General features: G+C 50.4%; 1 protein-coding gene across 1 annotated transcript in view; it reads left to right on the top strand.

Moving 5' to 3' along the window:
* MN1 (MN1 proto-oncogene, transcriptional regulator) overlaps positions 1-16,315 on the top strand; it is a 45,076-nt gene extending 28,761 nt beyond the window's left edge. The window contains exon 2 of the mRNA XM_003789845.3: positions 16,134-16,315. Coding sequence (XP_003789893.1) covers positions 16,134-16,315 — 182 coding nt within the window. The remainder of the gene's footprint in view (positions 1-16,133) is intronic.
* The last annotated feature ends 5,502 nt before the right edge of the window (positions 16,316-21,817 follow it).

The following is a 21,817-nucleotide window of genomic DNA, read 5'->3' as shown; positions in this document are numbered from 1 at the left end:
GCCGGTTGAGCTATAGGCGCCGAGCCACCACCCAGAGTGTTAATGCGTTAGTGGGTGGGCAGGGGGTATGATGGGAAGACCAGGAGGCAGGCCTCTGGCTTGGCCTTGACTCATCATTCAAACTTGGGCAAGAAATTTTATTTCTCTGGGGCTGTTTCTCCCACTCTGTGATTGGACTAGGTCAGATTACAGACTCAATGTCAAGGGCTTATCTGGGTTGATTAGTTCTGGCTCCTGGAGCACTGTGTTGAGAAAGACTCTGAGGCTGTGTCTGGGTTCCACAGGCAAGAGTGCTGTGGTCGATTAGTAATGTCTGCCATGGGCTCAGGAAGAAATATGTTTTGGTGGGAGTCTCATTTGGTTAATAATCTTAGAAAAGGTAACCAACTCCTTTTTAGCTCCAAATTTACCATTATTTAGCCTAAAATTTACCATAATCTATGGAAGCTTCTTATTAAAAGACAGTAGGGCTTGCTTTTTGTAAGAAGATGGGTTGTCATGGCAGCTGCTGATGCAGATTGGAAGAGATTTTGTCGATTATTATTCTAGATTAGCTCTGCCCTGTAGAACTTTCTGTAAAGATGAAAATGTCCTACGCCTGCTCTGTCTGGTACAATATCTTCTAGCCACACGTAGCTATTGAAGTGTTGCTAGTTGTGGAGGAATTGATTTTTAAATTTTATTTACAATTTGAAAAGCCACACGTGGTTAGTGATAGCCATACTAGACAGACTGGTTCTAGACTCTTAGAGCTTCTGAGCTTGTAGGGGCCCCAAGATCATTTAAGTTGTTATACCCTAAGCTTGCTATGAACTTGGGGTGGGCTGTGGGGGAAAGCCTGTTGCTTGGCAACAAATGCCAGGCAGCTGTCTCTGTACCCCACCCGGTCTGCACAGGAGCCCAAAGGCTTTTCTCTCCTGCATGGTATGCGTCCCTGGTTCCCCAGGGCTCAGCCCTTCTGAGTGGACAAGACCTGGGCTGGATCAGACACCTACCTCACTCCCCATCTCCTGGGGGACAAGTATGCCCCGCTCTCATCCCCCGTGGCACTCCAGCAAATAGGCAGGTGTTTGCAGATGCAGAGTGGGTGGGCCCAGAGGCAAGGCAAAGTGATGGGCATTTAGAAGAGTGGGAAACACTTTTTTTTTTCCTTCCCTCCTTCTCTTTCCTTTCTTCCCTTTCTCTCTGTTTCTGGCATAGGGCAAACGTAGAAGAGGCTTTGGAAACTGACTTGGCTTCATCCCACCTCAGCGTGTGGAGCTGGGCAAGTCATCTCAGCTCTCTAAACCGGTTTCTGCATCCTTTGGAAAAATAAAGCACAGCCCCTCCCTCTGAAAGGGAGGACCTGGTGAAGTAATGTGCGTGGAACGTTTAGAATGGTGTCTGGGATGTGATTCCCTTTCGAGGGCGGGGGGAGGTCAGTTAAATTACCCTCCAATGCTCTGATACCTTCTCTCTCTTTCTCTCCCACCTCTTCCCCTCAACCAGCACTCCCACCCAGCCCACCCCTCCTTCCTGGACATGGCGTCAGAACTGTGGATGGTAATTTACCTGATTCCCAGGCGCGGAGTCGACTTCAAACTCATTTCAGAGATTGCAGTGTGCCCAGTCTCAGGTCTGGGTGGGGATGTTGGCTGGGAGAGGGGTCTTCTTGGGTCATCCTAGGCTGGAGGAAATTGCTGGCATTTTGTTTCGCTCGTTCCAAGGGACTCTGATACTTTTTTCTCCATTAAAGTCACCTCCACCTTGTGATTTCTTCACACATGGGTGGGACTTAAACTGGGAGATTTGAACCTCTGCACTTTGAAGGATGTCTGTTGGCTGAGTTGGGGCTCTGGGAAGTGAGTGGACAGAATTCCTTCATCTCTGGGTCATTTGTGAGTGTGGCTCCCCTCAGCAGATTTTGGGAAGGAACGCTAGGCAAGACTCTTGGTGAAGCCTTATGTTATTAACACCCGGGAGACCCCAGTGTTTCTATTCAGGTCTGTCTGGAGGCCCAGGTGATGTTGCTTGAGTCTTCCTCCCTTTAGGAGTTTTTAGGGAACTGATAGTCAGCACATGGAGGGCCTTCTATGTGCCACGTGCCAGGGTCACAGTAGTAGACAGATAAGGTCCCTGATTTCATGGAACTCACATTCTCAGGGCTGTGGCGGACAGCAGGACAATTACGAGACGTTTACCATAATTTCGGTTGACATGAGATGGTACAGAATGATGGGGCACTCGAGCTCACTCAGGGGCTTGAAGGGACCTCCCTGAGGAAGGAAGATGTGGGAGAGTTGGGCAGACGAGGGGAGACGGAACAGCCGTGGTTCAGAAGAAGGGAGAGCTGGGAGGAATAGTGTTGTCGCCTCTTTGTGACAGCGTACTACAAACTCCATGGGCAAGCCTTCTGAATGAGGGAGGGACCTAGCTTTGGCTGTTAGGCCAGAATCTTCTGATCTTGTCATGGTTTTGTCCTTGACCCTACCCTTCTTGGCCTTGATTTCCCCCATATATAGCACCTACCCACCTAGACTTCCTTGGTTCTGATTCTGCCTTCCTCAGAGGGGTCTATGACCTCTGCCCTGGGAGGACAGGCCCTGGTCTTAATCCTGCTTCTTCATACCAGAGCTGTAGACCAAATCTAGAAAATCCTTCTGAGAGGTGGGGTGTGGGCACTGCAGAATCTGTCCTGTCCCGGGAAAATTTGACGGAAGGTGAGGCTCAGGGTCGACTTAGTCACTTAGCCTCCGCCCTGCACCTGCCTCTCCCCACACTCCCTGCCTGAGAGGAATGTGGTGGCCCCCACCTTCTCCTCAGAGCCTACACCCCACCTTCCCAGGTCAGCCACCTGCAGTAGGAGCACGCAGAGGAGCCAGCCAGGCAGCATCACTCAGGCCTCTCTCCCCATCCCAGGGCAGCATTAACCAGCCGCCCGCAGGATGGTTTGAGGTGGGGAATGTCCACCTGGGTGGCTTCTTCAGGTCAGAGTTACAGTCCTGGCATTTGGTACTCTTGCGCCTACAAAGGGGATGGCAGCCCAGGGAGGGTGAGTGATGTGCCTGAGGTCACACAGCCAGCTTCCGGCAGAGCCAGCAGAGGAGAGCCCAGGTTGGAGGGAAAGGAAGTTGAGGGTTGTTTGTGGCGGACGCACATCTCCCCAGAAAGCTGAAGGCTGGATCTGTCAGAGCCCTTGAGAGGAGGCAGCTGGGGATGGGTGTGCCAGGCATAGGCACCCTGGGGGCTTTGTTCTCTGTTGTTTTGATGGAAGTAATCAACCAGCTCCTTCTAAGCACAGACCAGCTTCTGCTGCTCCACCTGTCTCTCTCCCACAGGCCAGGCAGACACCAGGGTATGGGGAAGAAGACACAGGCTCTGGGCTCACACAGACCATGGTTTGAATCCAGGCTCTGCCATTTTCTAGCTGAGTAGAGGGCCCAGGCCAATGCTCTGCCCACCACTGCCCACCTAGGCCCTGCTTGCCCAGCCTGTCACCATCGACTACCTATCACTCTGTCCTTCCTAGCATTGAGGCTGAGCTCCTGACCAGTCCATGGAGCCCCATACAGGGGTCCTCAGAGGCTTGGAGGAGTAATGTTAGACCTCCCCTTGAGTCCCTCTCCTGCCTGATGGCGGCTCACTCACTCGGCCTCAGAGAACCCACCTTTTTTTCTTTTGTGTTGAGATGTTCTGGAATGATTTTTTGTTTGTTTATTTTGTTTTTTCAATACTCCCTTGCTCCCAACAATGCTTTAATGCTTTGTAGATTTTATTTTTGAGTTAGGGTCTCAAAACAAAATAAAACAAAACAGTGTTACCTGGGCTAGAGTGCACTGGTATGATCATAGCTCACTCAACCTCAGACTCCTGGATTTAAGTCATCCCCTTGCACCAGCCTTCCAAGTAACTGGGACTACAGGTATCTACCAGCATGCTTAGCTAATTTTTCTATTTTTTGTAAAGATGAGGACTTGCTTTTGCTTAGGTTAGTCTTGAACTCCTGGGCTCAAGTGATCTTCTTTCCTCAGCCTCCCAGAGTGCTAGAATTACAGGTGTGAGCTACTGTGCCTATCCTGTTTTATTAATTTTCAAGTAGGAAGATGGGAAGATTTCCACTGTAGCTGGAGAAAAAAGACTAGAGCCACAGTGAATGATGAGGATATTTCTGATTCCCTGAAGGTCAGTGTGTGAGTCTTCACAGATCAGGAACATATATTGAGCACCTACTGGATACCTGGCTGCCACTTCCTACTTATGTGAACTTGGGCAAGTGATATCACCTCTCTGAACCTCAGGTTCAGGGGTCAGCATACTTTTTTTGTAAAGGGCTGGATAGTAAATATTTTAGATTGTAGGTTATACAATATGATAGTTAATTTTATGTGTTACCTTGACTGGATCAAGGTACCCAGATAGTTCACAATTTTTCTAGAGAACCCAGAACAATATATACAATCTCTCTTGCAACTGTGTGAAGATGGCTCTAAACAAAATGTAACTAAATGAGTGTAGCTGTGATCTAATAAACCTTTATTTAGAAAATCAGGCAGTGGGCCAACTTTAGGTTGTGGGCTGTCATCTCCTGATCCTAGCAAGCTCTTTGTCTGCAAAATGGGGCTAAGAGCATAGGTACTGCCCTCCGGGGTTATGATGAGGAATTGGTGAGTTTAAAAAGAATGAACATGTGATAGATATTAACTATAATTATCTGTCATTGTTAATATTATATGTCATTCTCCCAGCAGCCCTGCCTAGTAGTAGCTGTATGAGCTCATATTACAGATGGGGAAACTGAGACAGAGAGCAATGAAGTCATTTGCCCCCAACTCTCTGCTCACTGTTAGATGACCTGTGATGTGTCTCCAATTCTCTCGGGCCTCAGTTTCCCTACCTGTATCCTCAGAGAAGACTCCATGATGTAATGCACAGGGCAAGGTGATCACATCCATTGTGTGGGAGGTTGGGGGAAGATGGAGCCAAGGGAGTGGAGCCCCTCGTAGGAGTCACCAGCTGAGATGTGGCAGGGCAGGGATTAGGAACTGAGCTGGGGTTCTTAGAGACCCAAGTTACCTCCATAGAACTCAGATGCTGCGCAGGGTGCCTAGCCAGTCCAATTAGATCGAGCTCTCTCAGGGTGCTGGGACTCTGATCCTTCACTTCCTTGGAGTTGGGGAACACAGGGGACCTGATTCCCAATGAGTGAGCATATGTCTAAGTCAGTTGTCTTGTGTCAGGCTCCTGATGCCCTGCAGGGACAAGGCCAGACTCCTTCCTGGGGTCTCCCTGACTTTAGTTTTGAAACCTCCTCGACCCTCATTCCCACACCCCGAATCTGGGCCCCTGGGTTGGCCTCCTGTGGTTCTTCTGAAGCAGCCACACCCAGGTTTGGAGTGCCCCTCTCTTTTCTCTCCCTGCAAAGCTTCCTGTTCATCCTTGCATGCCTTTTCCTCCGGGAAGCCCTCCGGGATCTCCCTGGATTGCACAGCACAGGGCTTCCTTTCACCCCAGCATGGATTGTGCTCTATCTTGCAGGTGTGTATTTACCAAAACATCTCTCTACCAGGTTGGGCGCAGTGGAGGTCAAGACCTATGTTGGGGTGACTTCTCTGAGCCCAGCACCCAGCACCTAGCAGGGGGCACACGTTTGGCTGTGATGAGCCCATTAGAGAGCCTATGCCCAAGACCCAGGTTTGGGAAAATAACTATAGTAGCAGGACATTGAGGGTCAGCTGGGTACCAGTTTGTCCTTCTTTGCAAGGCGGGAACAACCAAACCCATTTTTTTCTGATGAGGCAATGGAGATTCAGGGAGTCGCAGTGGCAGATGCAGGGTCACACCACCTGGCAGTGACAGGGTTGGATGTCACACCTGGGCCTCTGTCTCCAAAGTGCGCAGCTGTCCCACGGTCAACCACCATGCCGTGTCCAGCCTCAGAGGTGCAGCAGTGCTGTGGGAACTTACATGGGTTAGCAGGGCCCTGGCCAGCGGTGCTGAGCTGACATGGGGAACATCTGAAAGCTTCCAGCAGATGCATGGATTGGGGGATAAGGAAGACGACCCCCAGGAAACCTTCACCTAAAAGCACCAGTGCTTTGAAAACTTAACTCCTTAAACTTCAGACTCCTTTGTTTCCTCCCACTGGCTGAAAGCAGCGAGGTTCTAATTCTAAAGAAATGCAAATGTATGTTTGCTTTTTTTAATAAAAATAATTATTTGTTGAAGGGCTTACCACCTGCCAGGCGGAATGCTGGGAGCTCAGGGAGGTGCTAGCCTGGTATTAAGTTGCTTCAGTTTATTCCTCAGGAGGTTGGGGCTTAGAGAAGTCTAGCGTCCTGCCCAGGGCCACCCAGCGTTGGGTCTAACACCATGTGGGTGAATCTTGGGTGAGAAGCAAGAAAGCAGAGTGGGAAGCACCGTGCTGGACACGGGGCTGGGAGAATCTCAAACACAATAATGGACCAGGAATGCTGAGAGCAGCTGCTACATTTTGGGGTGTGTTTGGTGCCTGGCACTATGCTGAGCACGGTGCTCACATAGCTGTCACTGGCCCCTTCCTTCTGTGAGACTGAGGCTGTCTCCATCCCATTTAATGGATGAGGAAACTGAGGCTCGGAGGAGTCAATTTCCCCAGAGCCTATAGGCAGTGTTCTCCCCACAGAAGCACCCTGGCTACCCCACTGTCGGAAGGAAGGTACAGGCTGAGCGATTGGCTCTCAGCCTCCACGCCTGTCACATCTCCGCAGCATGCAGGCCGCGTGTGGCCTGGGGCTGTGCAGGGCTGCATCTGTCACAGGTCACTGGCTGTGTGGCCGGAGGCGCCCGGACAAGGAGCACAACCAGAGATGCTCAGGCCTGGTGTGAGGTGCCTGCCCGTCCATCCTGTGGCCTGTGGGTCTCATGCGCCACCCCGTGCCCTCCTCCAGGGCTGGGGGAGGCCCCCAGGATTCAGCCTCCCCCCACGATGCCCAGTCTTGCCCCTAGCTCTTGGCGGCCTGGCTCTGATGATGCCCTTGCTGCCTCTTTTTCATGGAGCCCTCGGCCAGTTCTCAATCTAAATGACAGCTGCCCTCAGCCAAGTCAACTCAAATTAATTTCCGAAGGCTTCCAGAGGCTTGCAGTGGCTGGCGCAAGGTCCCCTCGTCACAATCTCCAGGCATGGAAAGGAGGGGCCCTCATGGGGCACCTTCTGATGGTTAGTTCAGGGGCTCTCTTGGTGCCTGACCTGGTGCCTGGGGCAGAAGGGGGACACAGGCCATCCTGTCCCTCCAGACCCCTGAGCCTGCCACGTGCACCTTATGTCAGATGGGGCTGGTGTTTACCTGAAACTCAGGCGGTGTCGATGAGGAAAGTGTTGAGCGGGCGGGGGTGTCAGTTTTGTCCTTAGCTGCTATGTCACCACCCCTGGTAGCTCTCATCCCATCTGTGAGCCTCAGATTTTTTTTCCCCAAAAAGTGTGTGTGTGTGTGTGTGAGAGAGAGAGAGAGAGAGAACAAGGAAGAGACAGAGATTGATGGAAGAGAATACTTTCAGGAGAACGAAAGACAAATTGAGGCAGGAGAGGGACAGTAGCGATAGTACCTGCCTGCCTCTTTGGCAGAGGACTTAGCCTCCTTTGATAAAACCACACACTTTGACATCAGGCAGCCCCAGGCATGACCCTGGCTCTGCTGCTGGTTGTGTGACCATGGGCCTGTGACAACTCCTCCCTGGGGCTCTGTGTTTCCTCTGCTGGGACAGTACTGGGGTGTCACCTGGCATGGACAGACAGACAGCTGTGGTCTGCTTTCCTTTTTCCTTTTCTTGGTTGAAGGGAGGAGGCGCAGAAGATGCAGACAGAGGGCTGGGCTGAGGTGTGGCTGGTCCCCTGGACCTGCCAAGGCCTCTTCGTGGCCCCTGTGAGATTCCCGGGTGAGTGTCACTCAGACTGCTGGCTGTCATCCCTCTGTCCCCGATCCCGGGGTTGTGGGTGGTGGCTCCTTGATCTTGTGCTGAGGTGTCTTAGAGTCCCTCACTTCAGAAGGGTTCCTACCTGCATCAAATGTAAAATCTGATTGCCACAAAGGTAAGGATTTGTATATCCACCCACCATCATTTTAGATAGGACCAAATAGGCCCACAGAGAGGAGTGACTTGTCCAAGGTGACAGAGCTGGGATGAGAATGTAAGTCATTTGTGAAAACATTTAACAAATACTTACCAGGTGTCTACCATGTGCCAGGAAGTGGGCAGCAGCCAGAAGCCACACAGGCGTGTTGGCCTTCACGGCTCTGGGCCCTCTTCTCTATCCCCTTCTACAAATGGGGAAACTGAGGCTCCGCAAGCTGACCTGCCCAAGGTCACAAAGCTGATGGGGGCAGAGTATTGAGATTCAGACCAAGGTGGGGTTTGAAGCCAGGCCCAATGAGCCCAGACTGCGAGTACCTGCCAAGCTGCCCAGTGTGGGGGAGGATCAAGGGGAGAGTGGATTGTGAGGTCTTTGCTTTGCCTGTCCTGCTTGTTGGTGGCTGTGTAGATCTACTTCCTGCCTGACATCTGGCTAGATTTGCTTTTCCAGTCCCTAAGCCCAGAGGTGGGGATCCCTCAGATCCCATCTATCTCCCTGGAGGAGGAGACTCAGACCAGTGTTCCCATGTGGACAGTTGGCTGAGATGAGTCACCCTTGGGGTTGTGCGGCCCTGCAGATGGATTCCAGTTGGGTCACGAGGGCCAACTCCACAGAGTCAGCTCCCTATACCCCTGGTGGCTGGTTTTTCCCAGCAGGCCTTAGTGCTGAATTAAAAAGCCTTGTGACCTTGCTTGACACTGGGCACGACTCTCTACTCCTGCGACTTCCATCTGCTTTGAGAGCTGATGGCCATTTCCCGAGAACCTGCCATATGCCAGGCATGAGAGAACCTGGTATAATTCGGCAAAGAGCTAAGTGCTCTCCTACCCCAGTTCAGAGAGAAGAAAGCTAAGGAAGGTGATTGCCCAATGTTGACCTGCTGGGAAAAATGCCAGGGACGTTGGTCATCTGACTCCCCAGTTACCCCACGATGTTCTCTGGCAGCCTGTTAGGGAGGGGCCCTGACTTCAGGACACGTCTCTGCCAGAATGAGAGGTGTCAGTGCTTTCCCGAAGTCTGCTAGGCAGTAGCTAGTGGCATTGTTCCTGTCATGGTGGAGGGGGCACGGGTGCCATCTGCTAGCAGGGAGGGGAGGGTCACGTACCTCAGAGTAGGAGCGTTGGAGAAACATCGCCACAGGGCTGACAGCCAAGTAGGATGGTAGGAGTCAGCAGGGGTGAGGAGGGGAGGGTGCTCTAGGCAGAAGAAACAGCAGGAACAAAGGTGTGGAGGTGGCAGGATCCTGGCTTCTCTGAGGGTGCATATAGCTAGGGCTTGGTGTGCAGGAGGTAGTGCCAGAAATGTGGCTGGAGGCCTGAGATGGAGGCAGGTGCGGTCCCGGGAAGCTGCAGACTTTATCACGAGAGCACTGGGGAGCCATGGAAGCTATACGTGGGAGAGAGGTCTGCTCTGGTTGGTGTTTCAGGAAGATCGACCAGATCACAGAGGAAAATGGGTTTGGGGACCAGAGTGGAAGCAGTGAGAGGAGAGAGTAGAAAAGTGGGCAGATACTGGAGGCAGTCTCTTCCCTCCCTGGTGTTGGGGTTGACTCTGGGAAATGAAAAAGAGTCAGGAGTGACCTGAGATGCCCAGGGCTAGCTTGGGTACCACGGCCTTGCCTTTCTTGAAGAACAGGAGCTACTCAGGTCAGGGGGTTATAGATGTGCGTGTGTGTGTGTGTGTGTGTGTTGGTGGGGGGGGGGTCTAAGGGACTGAAGGCTGTAAGATTAAGGCTCTGAGAGATGGTGGTCCAGCCTCAGTTTCCAGCCTCAGCTGAGTGGCAGCTGTCACAGAAACCAGCACCTCCCCCCACCAGGTCCAAATAAAGGAAAAACCAAAATACATTTCCCTTTGTTGGAATCCAGCGAGGGTGAGTCGGGCGAGAGTCATCCGCTATTGTGTTCTGGGGCCCACACTGCCTCTTACATAAGCTCTGAGTTAAAAATATGCCCGAAATTCTAATTTGCCTGCTCTGCCTGGGACCGCACCCTGACCTCCAGCCTCAGCAGTCGGGAAATGGGACAGGTCCCCAGAACCCAGAGAGACAAAGAAACTGCCCCATAGCATGAATCTGGCAATAGTAGTTCTATCTCTGACTGTCCCCAAAGCCTTGGGTTGTTAAAAAATAATAAATGTGGCCTGGTGTGATGGCTCATGCCTATAATCTAGCACTCTGGGAGGCTGAGGTGGGAGGATCGCTTCAGTTCATGAGTTTGAGACCAGTCTGAGCAAAGTAGACTCCCATCTCTACTAAAAATAGAAAAATAAGATGGGTTATATTGTGGTGGGCACCTGTAGTCCCAGCTACTTAGGAGGCTGAGGCAGGAGGATCACTTGAGCCCAGGAGTTGGAGGTTGCTATGAGCTAGATCAGTGGTTCTCAACTTTCCTAATGCCACGGCCCTTTAATACAGTTTCTGTGGGTCGCAACCCACAGGTTGAGAACCTGAGCTAGATTGACACCACAGCACTCTAACCTGGGGCAACTGAGTGAGAGTCTGTCTCAAAAAAAAAAAAAAAAATTAGCAAACATAAGAGCAGATACCCCACCTACCCCTATTTTTTGTTTATATTTGAGAAAGAGTTTTGTTCTATCTCTGGGTTGGAGTGCCATGGTATCACCATAGCTCACAGCAACCTCAAACTCCTGGGCTCAAGTGATCCTCCTGCCTCAGCCTCCCAAGTAGCTGGGACGATGGGTGTGTGATACCACACCTGGGAAATTTTTTTATTTTTTTGTAGAGACAGGGTCTTGCTCTTTTGCTTAGGCTGGTCTTGAACTCCTGGCCTCAGCCTCCCAAAGTGCTAGGATTACAGGCATGAGCCCTTGCACCTGGTCAGCGACCCATTTTTGAGGACTTACCAAATGTGGAGACTTTCCCCGTGTCTCAATTCTCTCTGCAGCCTGTAAGGTAGGTTCTTTTCTTGTTCCCATATTATAGACCAGTTAGCATCTTACCCAGACACACCCTGGATTAATGCCCTTGGAAGCCTTGATCTGGGCCCTCACTGGACCCTATACTCTATCCCCATGTGGGCAGCGGGGTACAGGAGGTGGCTGGGCCCAAATTGCCTTCCTGAGGGTTGGATGGCAAAGAACCACCCGGGCGCCACGTTGGCTTTCGTGGGAGGTGGCAACCACCTCCACCCGGCTCATGATGTCTAAGCACATGGCTCACTCAAATCACAACCAGGGCCGGGGATTTTCAAAGCAAAGCAGGGTTATGAGAGGCCTGTTTTGCTGACTTGAAAGCAAAAAAAAAAAAAAACTCAGCCCCCTCCATGGGCAGGTGGCACCTCCAGAAGTGAAATTAAAAAACGAAATGTTCCCAGGTAAACACATGTACCTCTTTCCCTTCTTCCTTTCACCCTAGTCCTGGCCAGTACCAGGGTCCCTCTGGCCTCCCCATAGCCGGCCTTGTGGGTCCCCACTGCTGCCTGCAGGCTGGTCAACAGCAACGATAGGCAGTCCTCAGGACCAGCGTTGGCTGGACTGGATCGTTTCACTTGATCCTCATGTGCCTCCATGATGGCACGTCCTGTTATTCTCCCTGTTTCCTAGAACTGAGTATCTGAGAGCTGAGGTGAGGTGCACAAAAGGCCCCTGCTTCACGTTGGTGGCCCCTTATCCTTCTTAAACCCTGTAAGGGAAATGAAATGACGTCAGTTATCCATGCAGTTGCTTCTCCGGGACCTCCTTTGGGCCCTCTCTTTTGCTTAATGAAATTGACTGTCCTTGAGGACTGAGGAACTGGGAAGACAAAATCCTACGCTGGTCTCCTGGTCACAGAGGAACTAGTACCTCCCAGCAGGATGTAGACTTGGCCAGCAAAATTGACTGAATGAGGTGGCTTGGAGTTCATGGAGCGGATGGAGGGGTGGTGGCAAGAGGTGGCCGGGTCCATGATCATGAGGGTATAAGAAACAAAGGCTGGGAAGGGCCTTTGGGAGGAGGAACCGTAGGGGTGTTCCAGGTCCAGGCTTCGACTTAGGGTGTAGAGGATGAGGAGACTTCTTCATAAATGTCCTCAGAGCTGGGCCACTGGGAATCAATGTCCCTAAGTTACAGATAGGAACACCAAGGCTCTGCAAACAGAGGCCAGCTGCCCTGGTATGGCCGACCTTGGGCTGACCAGCTGGAAATCTTGGGCTGAAAGGAAAGAGCTAGCCTCACAACTGGTGGCCTACACAGCTTCCGGCCCCGTGGAGCCTCTGTCTTCCCAACTGTCAGTAGGAACGAGGGTCACTTCACAGTCAGTGCACACCCTGCCTGCGTGCAGGTGCAGAGCTGAACAGGCCAAACCAGTCCCTCCCCCATGCGGGCACAGTCTGATGGGGGAGGCTGACAACTACCAAGTGGGAAGCATGACAGCACTCACCGGTTCTGTGGTGTCTGCCAGTGACGGCCGCTGAGTAACTCCCAGGTCTTCCCCCAACCCTGGAGATCAGCAAGGGCACGATTTTATCTCTGGGTCCTGGCCTGGGGGCTGGTGTGCCTGCTGGCTGGAGGAGTGGGGACTGAGGGCCTCTACCCAGCTGGGGCAGGCCGTGACTTGAGGCAGCTTCCGTGGGACTGATTTATCGGCAGCGACTGGGGAGCTGCAGTCTGAGGGCGTGTTGGGTCCCCCCCGGCTGGAATGGATCCAGTGGGAGGATGAGTTTGGTCATGCTTGGGTTGTCAAGAACTGAAGAATAATATTCTGTCTTAAAAATATTCCCCGTGGATACCAGAGTGACTGGCTTTCTTGCTCGTCCTAGGCAGAGGCTGGGAGAATCCTGTACCTTTTGCCTGTGCTCTGTGACATCAGGCTGGACCTTCACCCTCTCTGAGTGAGCCCAGGTGTCCCAGCTAGAGTTGGGTAACACACGGAAGTGTTCTGTTGTGTGCCTGGCATGCCCTCATTAAATCCACCCAAAATAAATAGGAAGAGCAGTTGTCTCTAGTATTAGTGCGTGGTGTGCTTAAGAGTTGTTTCTAACTTGGGAATGAAAGTATGTGGGGGAAATTTGGCTATGTGGTTAGGTCTCTCTCCAGATGAGCCCCCAGCCTCCTCTGTCCCAGCATTTTGCTCAGGAAATGATTACTTCCTTTCACCTTCCTGGTACTTGTGCCTACAGAGTAAGGGAGCTGGGGGTTGGAAACTCGGGCAAGGGTCTTGTCTATCCTTTGGCAAGAGGCTTCATCCTTCTGAGCCTTTGTTTCCTCACCTGTAAAATGGGCACAAGCATGCTATGTCAGCTCCTAGAGATAAAAATGTATGCAAAGTGATGGAAAGAATTTCTGAATTCCGGCCCCCTGCCCTCCCATCTAGAACTTGCAGTGCTTGGAATAAAATTTCTTTGGGGGATATTAAGCTTTTGTGTGTGTGTGTGGTTTGCTGGGAGCAAGGCAAGCATGGGCTGAAGAATAGAAGTGGGGCGCTGTGCCTTAGTACTGCTAGAACCCAGCGCTGGCTGTGTGCTCAGGGACTCTGCATCTGATACCACAAGCCTCCTGGGGTACCTGCCTGCCGGGCAGCCCTGGGTGTGGTACTAACACCATCCTAGTTCCCCCCACTACTCACCAGCTTTGAAACCTTGGGCTCAGATCCTCTGTTTCCTCTTCTGTGCAATGGGGCAAAGACTCTAATTTTGTGGGCAGAAACATATCCACTTGGCCAGGCCTCAGGAAGTAGGGGGCCTTAGGGGTTTCCAGGTGGCTGTGAGAATCCCTTACCTTCCAACTCTCCCAGATACTAACGACAGTCCCAGCAGTACTTTTTGGGGACCTCTTTGTGCACCAGACTATTATAGGCCCCAAGACAGATGGCATCACCCCTACATTACCAATGAGGAAACTGAGGTTCAGAGAGGGGAAGTGACAGAGCTCTGGCTATGAAGAGGTGGGGACAGGACCCCAAAGTGACCGTGCTTTGGTCACAGAGAGACACTGTTTTCTGGCCTCACTATCACTTCCAGGAAGAGAGGGGGCAGTGTGTGTTCTGTTCCCTGACAGATCTGCAGGGCTAATACCAGGCCTGGCACATAGTAGGTCCTCAACGAAGGCCCAATAATTGAATGAATGAGGGAAGGAGCGAAAGAAGGGAACTTCCTTCCCAGTTCAGGTTCCTCCCAGTGTGCAGGTCCCAAAGTTTCATGTCTCTGGGGCTCCAGGGTGGGGACCCCAAACCCAGTTAGTCATGGCCTGTCCTCAGCTGTCTGGGCCTATCCCTCTGGGAGGATTTTCTCTGCAGGCCATGGCTTAGCTCCTGGGGGAGGCCTCCTGTTTAATCCCAGAGGGCAGGGAGGGTGGAGTGACTCCTGCCTGGCACAGGGCCCTGGCTGGGCTTGTACAGTGTTGAGGGCGGGCCGGTCGTGGAGTTCAGTATCTGGGTGTGCTCCTTCAGCTGGAGCTGAGCCCCTATGTCCAATTTCAGCTTTTCTCACTCTTATTGAGGCAGAAATTCATCATCACCCCATATTCAAACCTAGCTCTCTGCCTTTTTCTGGCCATGTGACATTGGGCATGTCACCTGTTTTCTCCAAGCATCAAACTATAGAAAAGATGAATAAAGAGAATATTCACTGACATATAGTAGCTCTCAGAACAGAGCCAGTGGGCCCTTGGCAGCAGTAAGTTAGCAGTCCTTCAAAATGACAGCTTTATTCCTTCCCTGCCATAGAGCTCCTGGTTCGGGGGGTAGGGGTGTCTTCTGGTCTAATTTATACTAAGGTGTGAATGATTGTTAGATTTTTTTCTCCTCATGTGTCTAACACAGGCATCACTGTGGTCTATGTGTTTTCTGGTGTTGTATAACTGAATGAGAAGGGCATTGGGGGGATTTTAAATGGGGGTATAAGAAGAGGAATAGCCTCCCCTACCTTTGGCATCCAGAGTCCCTTCATACAGCAGCTAGGAATGGTGATTTTGGGATGATCTGGTCTGGAAGTTCATTCTCTCAGTCTTTGCTGCTGTGAGGACTTCACTCTCTGTTTCCATGAAGACAGCACTTTTTAGTTCACACAAATACCGTTCACATGTTAACAGCCTGGTTGGCTGACCGTCATGTCTGTGGGACTGGTGGATTACTCCCATTTTCAGAGGAGGGGACTTAACTCTGGTCCCTTTGTGGGGCTAGAACTCGAGTCTCGCAGCCCTCAGTTTGGAGCTGTGTGACCTCAGGAAAGTTTCTGTGACTTTTGAGGGTCAGGCTGCTTATCTGCAAAGGGGAGGCTAAACTTTGAGGGGAGGAGGCAATGAAAGATATAAGCAGGTACCCAGAGTTTCCCCCACCCCTCCTCTCAAAGCCACCTCTATTGAGTCTCAGCCCTTGCACAGCAAGGAGGGGCAGAGCTTTAGGGACTGGAGGGGGCTGAAAGGGGTGTTTGGAAAGTAATCTTAGGTGGGGTTGGGGAACTGGGCTGTGCTGAGCTGCGTTCCCCCAGGTACCTTCCCCATCCTGCCTGCTCCCCTCTACTGTGTGACGGGGCAGGGGGAATGTCTTTTTCCCCTTCTGGGTCTCACTTCTCTTAGCTGTAAAGTATAAATGATCACCCTTACCTCCTGGGGTTGGTATGCAGCCTAGCACTCTTTCAGGAAGCTCCCAGTCCGTGATAGTCCCTCAGTGTCTATCCGGGAAGGACACAAGAACGGACTGTGTTCTGGACCTGGATGACCCTCTGCACTCTCACTGCATCTGGCAAACTCCTACATATCCTTTGATGCCCAGTTTATATGCCCTCCTCCAGAAAGCCTTCTTGACTTTCCTCATCTCCACTTAATCTTTTGGGAATTCTAATCCATCAGAGAGGGGCAAACTCTGAGTTTATCCTACTCACTCTCCTGTTTCCTAAGGAGAAAACTGAATCCCAACAAGGGGCCTTCCTTTGGCTGAGACCTCGAAGCTGAGTCAGAGGCAACAGCAACAGGAAGCAAAACAAGTATCTCTAGATCCTGTCTGACCATTGGTACCCACGAGAAGAGAGCATGGACAATACCTCTCATCTCGTGCCTCAGCCACTTTTTCTGTAAATACCGCTAATATTCTCTCTTCTCTCTTTCTTCACAGCCCATGACCTCCCTGCAAACAAGGCCTCAGCAACCCAGCCCGGCAGCCACTTGCAGTGCCTGTCTGTCCACTGCACGGACGACGTGGGCGACACCAAGGCCCGAGGCTCCGTGCCCACCTGGCGGTCCCTGCACTCTGACATCTCCAACAGATTCGGGACATTCGTGGCTGCCCTGACTTGAATGACAAGAAATACCCCTTCCCCTGCCAGTCCCTCTCTTCCCTTCTCTTTCTCCTCCCTCTCCCCAACCTACCCCCTCCTTAATTTGAAAGGGCCACTATTGCTGAGTGGGATGATTTTTTTGTTTTCTAGGTTGGTACCTGCTTAGTGGCATATGGACCGGAAAGGGTTAATTTAAAGGGGAAAAGAAAAACCTCAAAAGTTTTTTTTTTTTTTTTTTAAAAGAAACTTGTCTGCCACAGTATGTTACCAGTGTTAACCCTTCTGCAGTTAGCAAACTTTTGCTTAAGCCTTTTTCCTGCTAGATATTTCCCCATTTTTCTGTAATCTTGGCATACATTTTTTTAGATGACCTCTGTCCTTGTTTTATTTTCATGCTGCTGTATGTCCAAGTATTGTTATTTCATAATAAGGCAAGAGTTGCTTTTCTTTTTTTATTCTTTTTTTCTTTTTCCTTTTCTCTCTCCCCCATCCTCCCCCCGGCCCCCAATCCCTTTTTGTTTTTTGCTTTGTTCACTGCTTATTAAAATGGAAATCCTGGAGAATGGTAGTTCTGGAATAGTGCCGGGTGAAAGTCAAATTGTCATCATAATATTATATATTGACACCCAACTGTCATCAGGAAGGCAGGAGCCAAACAATTAATGCCCCTCTTAGGTTTTCCGCCTGGGATTTTGTTTTGTCTGTTCCCTAAGAAAACAGAGATATATATTTTCGTTCCTGCAGACACACACTCAGCCTTCACCTCCTTTCAGCTGTGTTTTCTCTGCTCCTGCTGGAAGCTGGATGTGAGGAGCCATCCAGCCTGCTCCGTGGGAAGGAGTCAGGACGTTGGGCTGGTGTTTTCTCCCCTTTGCTGGGCCTCCACACAGATGCCCACCCACCAAGACTTTGCCTTTTTACGCTAAGCAGCCTTTGGTTTGCATGGGGTAGGCTGATCTTCCAGCTTCTGGAAGAAGCTCTGGGCTTCTGCCCCTGCTGTAGCCGGGGCTGCGGGCTGGCGTTGGAGGTGGATGAATTCTCAGCCGTTACATTTTTCCAGCAATTGTTCCTGGCTACAACATCCAGGGAAGAAGGAGAGGCTGAGGATTGCATCTCCCCAACCTCTTCCCCCCAATTTAGCTTGGGCAACCCCGCCTCTGGGAGGAATGAGGCACCCCCCCCCCCCGGGCGCTTCTTGTGCCTGGGTATATCTTTACAGTGGTTTGCGGACACCTAAGGGCTCACGGAGGGAGAAAGAGAATATAACTAATGACTTTGATTCCTGGGCCTTTTATTTTTGAATCCTGGAATCTCTCCACCTCCCCACTTTTGATTTAATCTCACTCTGTTGCAAAACTAGAGCCATGTCTCGTGTGTCTCACAATGGAATAACTTCTTTGAGCAGAGATGAGTGGCAGGACCCAAAGGTGCTCCTGGCGCCTGTAAAGGCACCTGTGACTCATGGAGATGGGGGAGGGCACATAGATTCTAGGCTGGGTCAGAGAAGAGGAGACTGATACCACTTCACCCACCAGTGACTTCTCTAGTTTATCTCACTTTTTGGTAAGGAGCATGCCTTTTTAAATGCTCCATTTTGAGCTCCCCCTTCCACGCCAAGTCCCCAGAGTCTGGTGCTTTTTTTTTTTTTTTTTTTTAAGCAAGTGACCGGAAGGCTTTGGGCTTACCATACAACACTCACATTGTTTATTTCAAAGAACTTTTTCGCAAAGGGAGAGAAGCTTCCAGAAAAACCTTATGCCTGCTCCTCCCTTCTCCTCTTTCCTTGGGGTGGCCCTTTTGGCTGGGGTCTACATCTGGGTCTGTGGTTCCTACCTGGGGAATCTTGACCAAGGGCAAACTCCAGCTGCAGAGGGCAGACCTGGCAGGTGGCATGAATTTATCAGAGAGAAGGGGTGAGCTGACACAGTTCCTGTGTTCTGCTACCAAAGGAATGAAAAGGGAAGGGAATTTTCCCCACCGTGGGCTTTGGGAGAATCGGTGCATACTCTGGGCACGTCCACATCCCTGATTCTGTGATGTACAGCTGTTTGAGAGCTTCATCATTTTACGTTTTAAACAGGAATGATTTCTCCTTAATTGCTTAAGGCTGGGGAGCAAAGTGTCTTAACGTCTGTCTTTGACTTTCTCAGCATTGAGTCCATCAACACTTGGCCATTAGCTCGTGGTCCTCGCAACCTCGGAAACCCCTGAAGTTTTAAACTTTCTCGCTCCCCGTGACCCTAGAAAGGAACAGCTTTAAAAATAGCCTTAAGCAAAAGGATGTTATTTCATTAAATTTGGTTTTAATGGAAAGAAGAAAAGCAAATTAAAAACACACCCAACACACGAGACTCCGAACACTGGTAATCGGTACTGCATAGCAAACTCTTCGGGAAAGAAAACGAAAATGTTATTGCACATGTAAAATATGAAAACTTAAACTCTGCTGTGTGTTAGGCAATCCTGTAATCTTTTTTGACTCTTAAAAGAAATTCATTTCTGAAATGCTTGGTTGGAAGACTGTGACAATAGCTCATGAAATTGAGTGTTATTTTTTTCTTTCTTTTTTAAAAAAATATGTAAAGTGCAGCCTTCTGTATTCATGCATATTGTATATACCTGTATATGTTTTCCTGAGCAGCTAAATTACAATAAATATGACGTTAATGGTGACTGTGGTGCATTTGTGGGTGGGGCTTCCTTTCTTTTGTCCCCCCCCCCCTTTTTATCCAGAGGTCTGTTCAAATTCCGTGGGCTATGGAGGGTAGGTCTGGGCGCTGTGGTAGTGCGCATGTCTGCTGGTGCTGTTCTGAGTTGGGTCACTTCAGTATTTCTCAGCCTTGACACTATAGATATGTTGGGTGAGAGAGTTCTTGGTTGTGGGGGGCGTCTAGTGCATTGAAGGAGGTTCAGCAGCATCCCTGATTCCACCTACAAGATGCCAGTGGCAGACACCTCCTTCCCAGCTTTGTGACAACAAAAGATGTCCCTAAACATTGCCCAGGGTCTTCTGCGGTGGGGGTGGGAGGTGAGCAGCCTCACTTTGGGGCTGAGAACCACTGACAGGTATCAGTGGAGGAGGGAGGGGGCAGGGAACACTCTCCCGACTCCTAGGTAGCCGTGCTGGGTGGGGGTTATTCTCCGCAAATTTAGTTTCAGATCCCAGGAAGCTTTGGACCTGCCTGCCAGTTACAGAGCTTCTGAGTCTGTCCTTTCTGCATCTGTGAAATGGGTCTAGCTCGTGGGGTTGTTAGGAGACAATGGATGTGAATGCAACACGCAGGGGGAAGGGCTGTATCTGCATAACAGCACTGGTGTCTTTGGACCTGCACGGCTGATGGTGTCCTGGAGTCTGGCTGTCCCGAGTCGGATACTATCTCCTCCATTTACAGCCATGACCTTGGTCAGGTGGTTTATCTCCTGCCTGCATTTTCTGGTTTCTGAAGTAGAACAAATAACACACATAGATTGAAGGGCCCCGGAAAAGCACTGGCTCTCCTGTGGGTCGCACTGTGGACGGCAGCTTTACTCTGGTGCCTGCAGCCTCAGACTTGGGGCCACTGCAGAGCCTTCTCTGTGCTTTCCCTATGCACGCTTACCTCTCAGCATTTCTCAAAGTATGGTCCACAGAACCCTGACAGCGGAAACACTTAAAGGCTGTTGTTAAATTCAGATTTCTGGCCTTGTGCTAGATGACTAAATCAGGCCCTTGGAACCCTTACTTTCCACATAATTGTAACGGATGCAGTCACCTTCTTTCCCAGCCCACAGCAGATCAGACGGCTGCTATAGGTGGCCCGATGCCAGGTTGAAGCGGCAAGATGAGTCAGAAATGAGAGCGGCAGATTGAGAACTGAAGTGTAGCCATTCGGCGTGGAAGCAAACAGCTTACATATGCCTCTGTGATAAATGTCTCTGAGATGAGTCTACCCCGAAAGCGTCACACTAACACACGTACATGGAAGCTCCCCAGACTGGCATTGATAAAAAGTTTGATTACATCCAGGAAATTCCCCATCTCAGAAGCAAAGAACACACAGTTGCTCTGATGCTAGTCTGGGACTCAGGGTGGGAAAACCTCTGGAGTCACTTGGTCCCCAGGAGGTAGGCAGGGTTTCTCTCTCAGCCTCAGTTTCTTTGGCAGTAGAGGGGGCACGAGTGCTACTGAGCTGGTCTGTGGGCAGATGGCTGGGTGCAGTGCCAGACCCAGAGGGAAAGTGGGTAGTGTCCGTCCCTTCTGACACCTGGTAACTGCTTCCCCTTGGCACCTGTCAGGATGAGCCTTCTAGACACTTTAGAGTTGGAAATGGTGCTCTCTCACCACCCATCTGCAGGGAAGAGTGACCCTGGAAGAGATTTGCCTCCCTGGCACCAACCCAGCGACCACCCCTCACCAGTAACAGAAGGACCCATGCAGATGCAAGCTAGTCATGTGATGTCATTTAGGCTCAAGTTTACTTAGCTCATACCATGTTCCAGAAACCAAGAATCTGAGTAATAGAAATGCTATGAACTGAGGACCAGACTCTGTATTAGGCTCTTTACAGATCAATAGCATCTCATTTAATTCTCCTGGCAACTTTAGGCGAGGACAGAGTAATCCTAATTTTGCAAATGAAGAAATAGACTCAGGGTGCCTGAGGATGTGCAACTAAAAAGTGACATTGAGTCCAGTTGCAACCGAGATCATGAATTACCTTGCCCTTTAAATACTCATAGCTGGGGTTGGGCACAGTGGCTCATGCCTGTCACTCCCAGCACTCTGGGACACTGAGGTGGGATCACTTGAGCTCAGGAGTTTCAGACCAGACTGAGCAAGAGTGAGATCCCATCTTGACTAAAAATAGAAAAATGAACCAGGCATTGTGGCATGCACCTGTAGTCCCAGCTACTTCGGAGGGTGAGGCGGGAAGACTGCTTGAACTCAGGAGTTTGAGGTTGCTGTGAGCTAAGCTGATTCTATGGCAACTCTAGCCTGGACAACAGAATGAGATGCTGGCTCAAAAACAAACAAACAAAGAAATATGGCCTAGGAAAAAGGTATGAGGCTAGATGGACAAGTAGATTCACCATGAAAAGTATGGGGAATATGCCCAATAGCTCATGGTAGTATAAGGCATGGTTGTTACTCTGAGATTCATGAACCTCATGTGGAAGGTTTAGGGAACGCTTTCTCTAGTATGTCACCTCCAGGAAGGGGTTTGAAGGATGAATAGGAGTTCTTCATCTCTACATATAAATTGGCCCTAATTTTGCACAAGTTTTGTCGTATTTTTTTGTTTCAACTTTAAAAATTTCCTTTATATATAGCTAATGGCATATTTTGTCGGAATATAAGGTTTAAGGAAAAGGCTTCTATACTCCGCTTAATTTGGAGAAGCTTAAAAAATCTCTTTAACCTTTAAAGGTCTCCTGCTCAGAATGACAGTGGTATATGGTCATGTTCAGGACCCAAGAAAAGGAAGAAAGATGGAAGAATAATGAACATTGAGTGTGGTCTTTGGGGAGACTTCAGGATGGT

This window comes from Otolemur garnettii, unplaced genomic scaffold (assembly GCF_000181295.1).
Source record: "Otolemur garnettii isolate 467f Iridium unplaced genomic scaffold, OtoGar3 scaffold00038, whole genome shotgun sequence".
Taxonomy (NCBI): domain Eukaryota; kingdom Metazoa; phylum Chordata; class Mammalia; order Primates; family Galagidae; genus Otolemur; species Otolemur garnettii.
The sequence above is the reverse complement of the archived record's forward strand: the minus strand, read 5'-3'. Positions and strand labels throughout refer to the sequence as shown.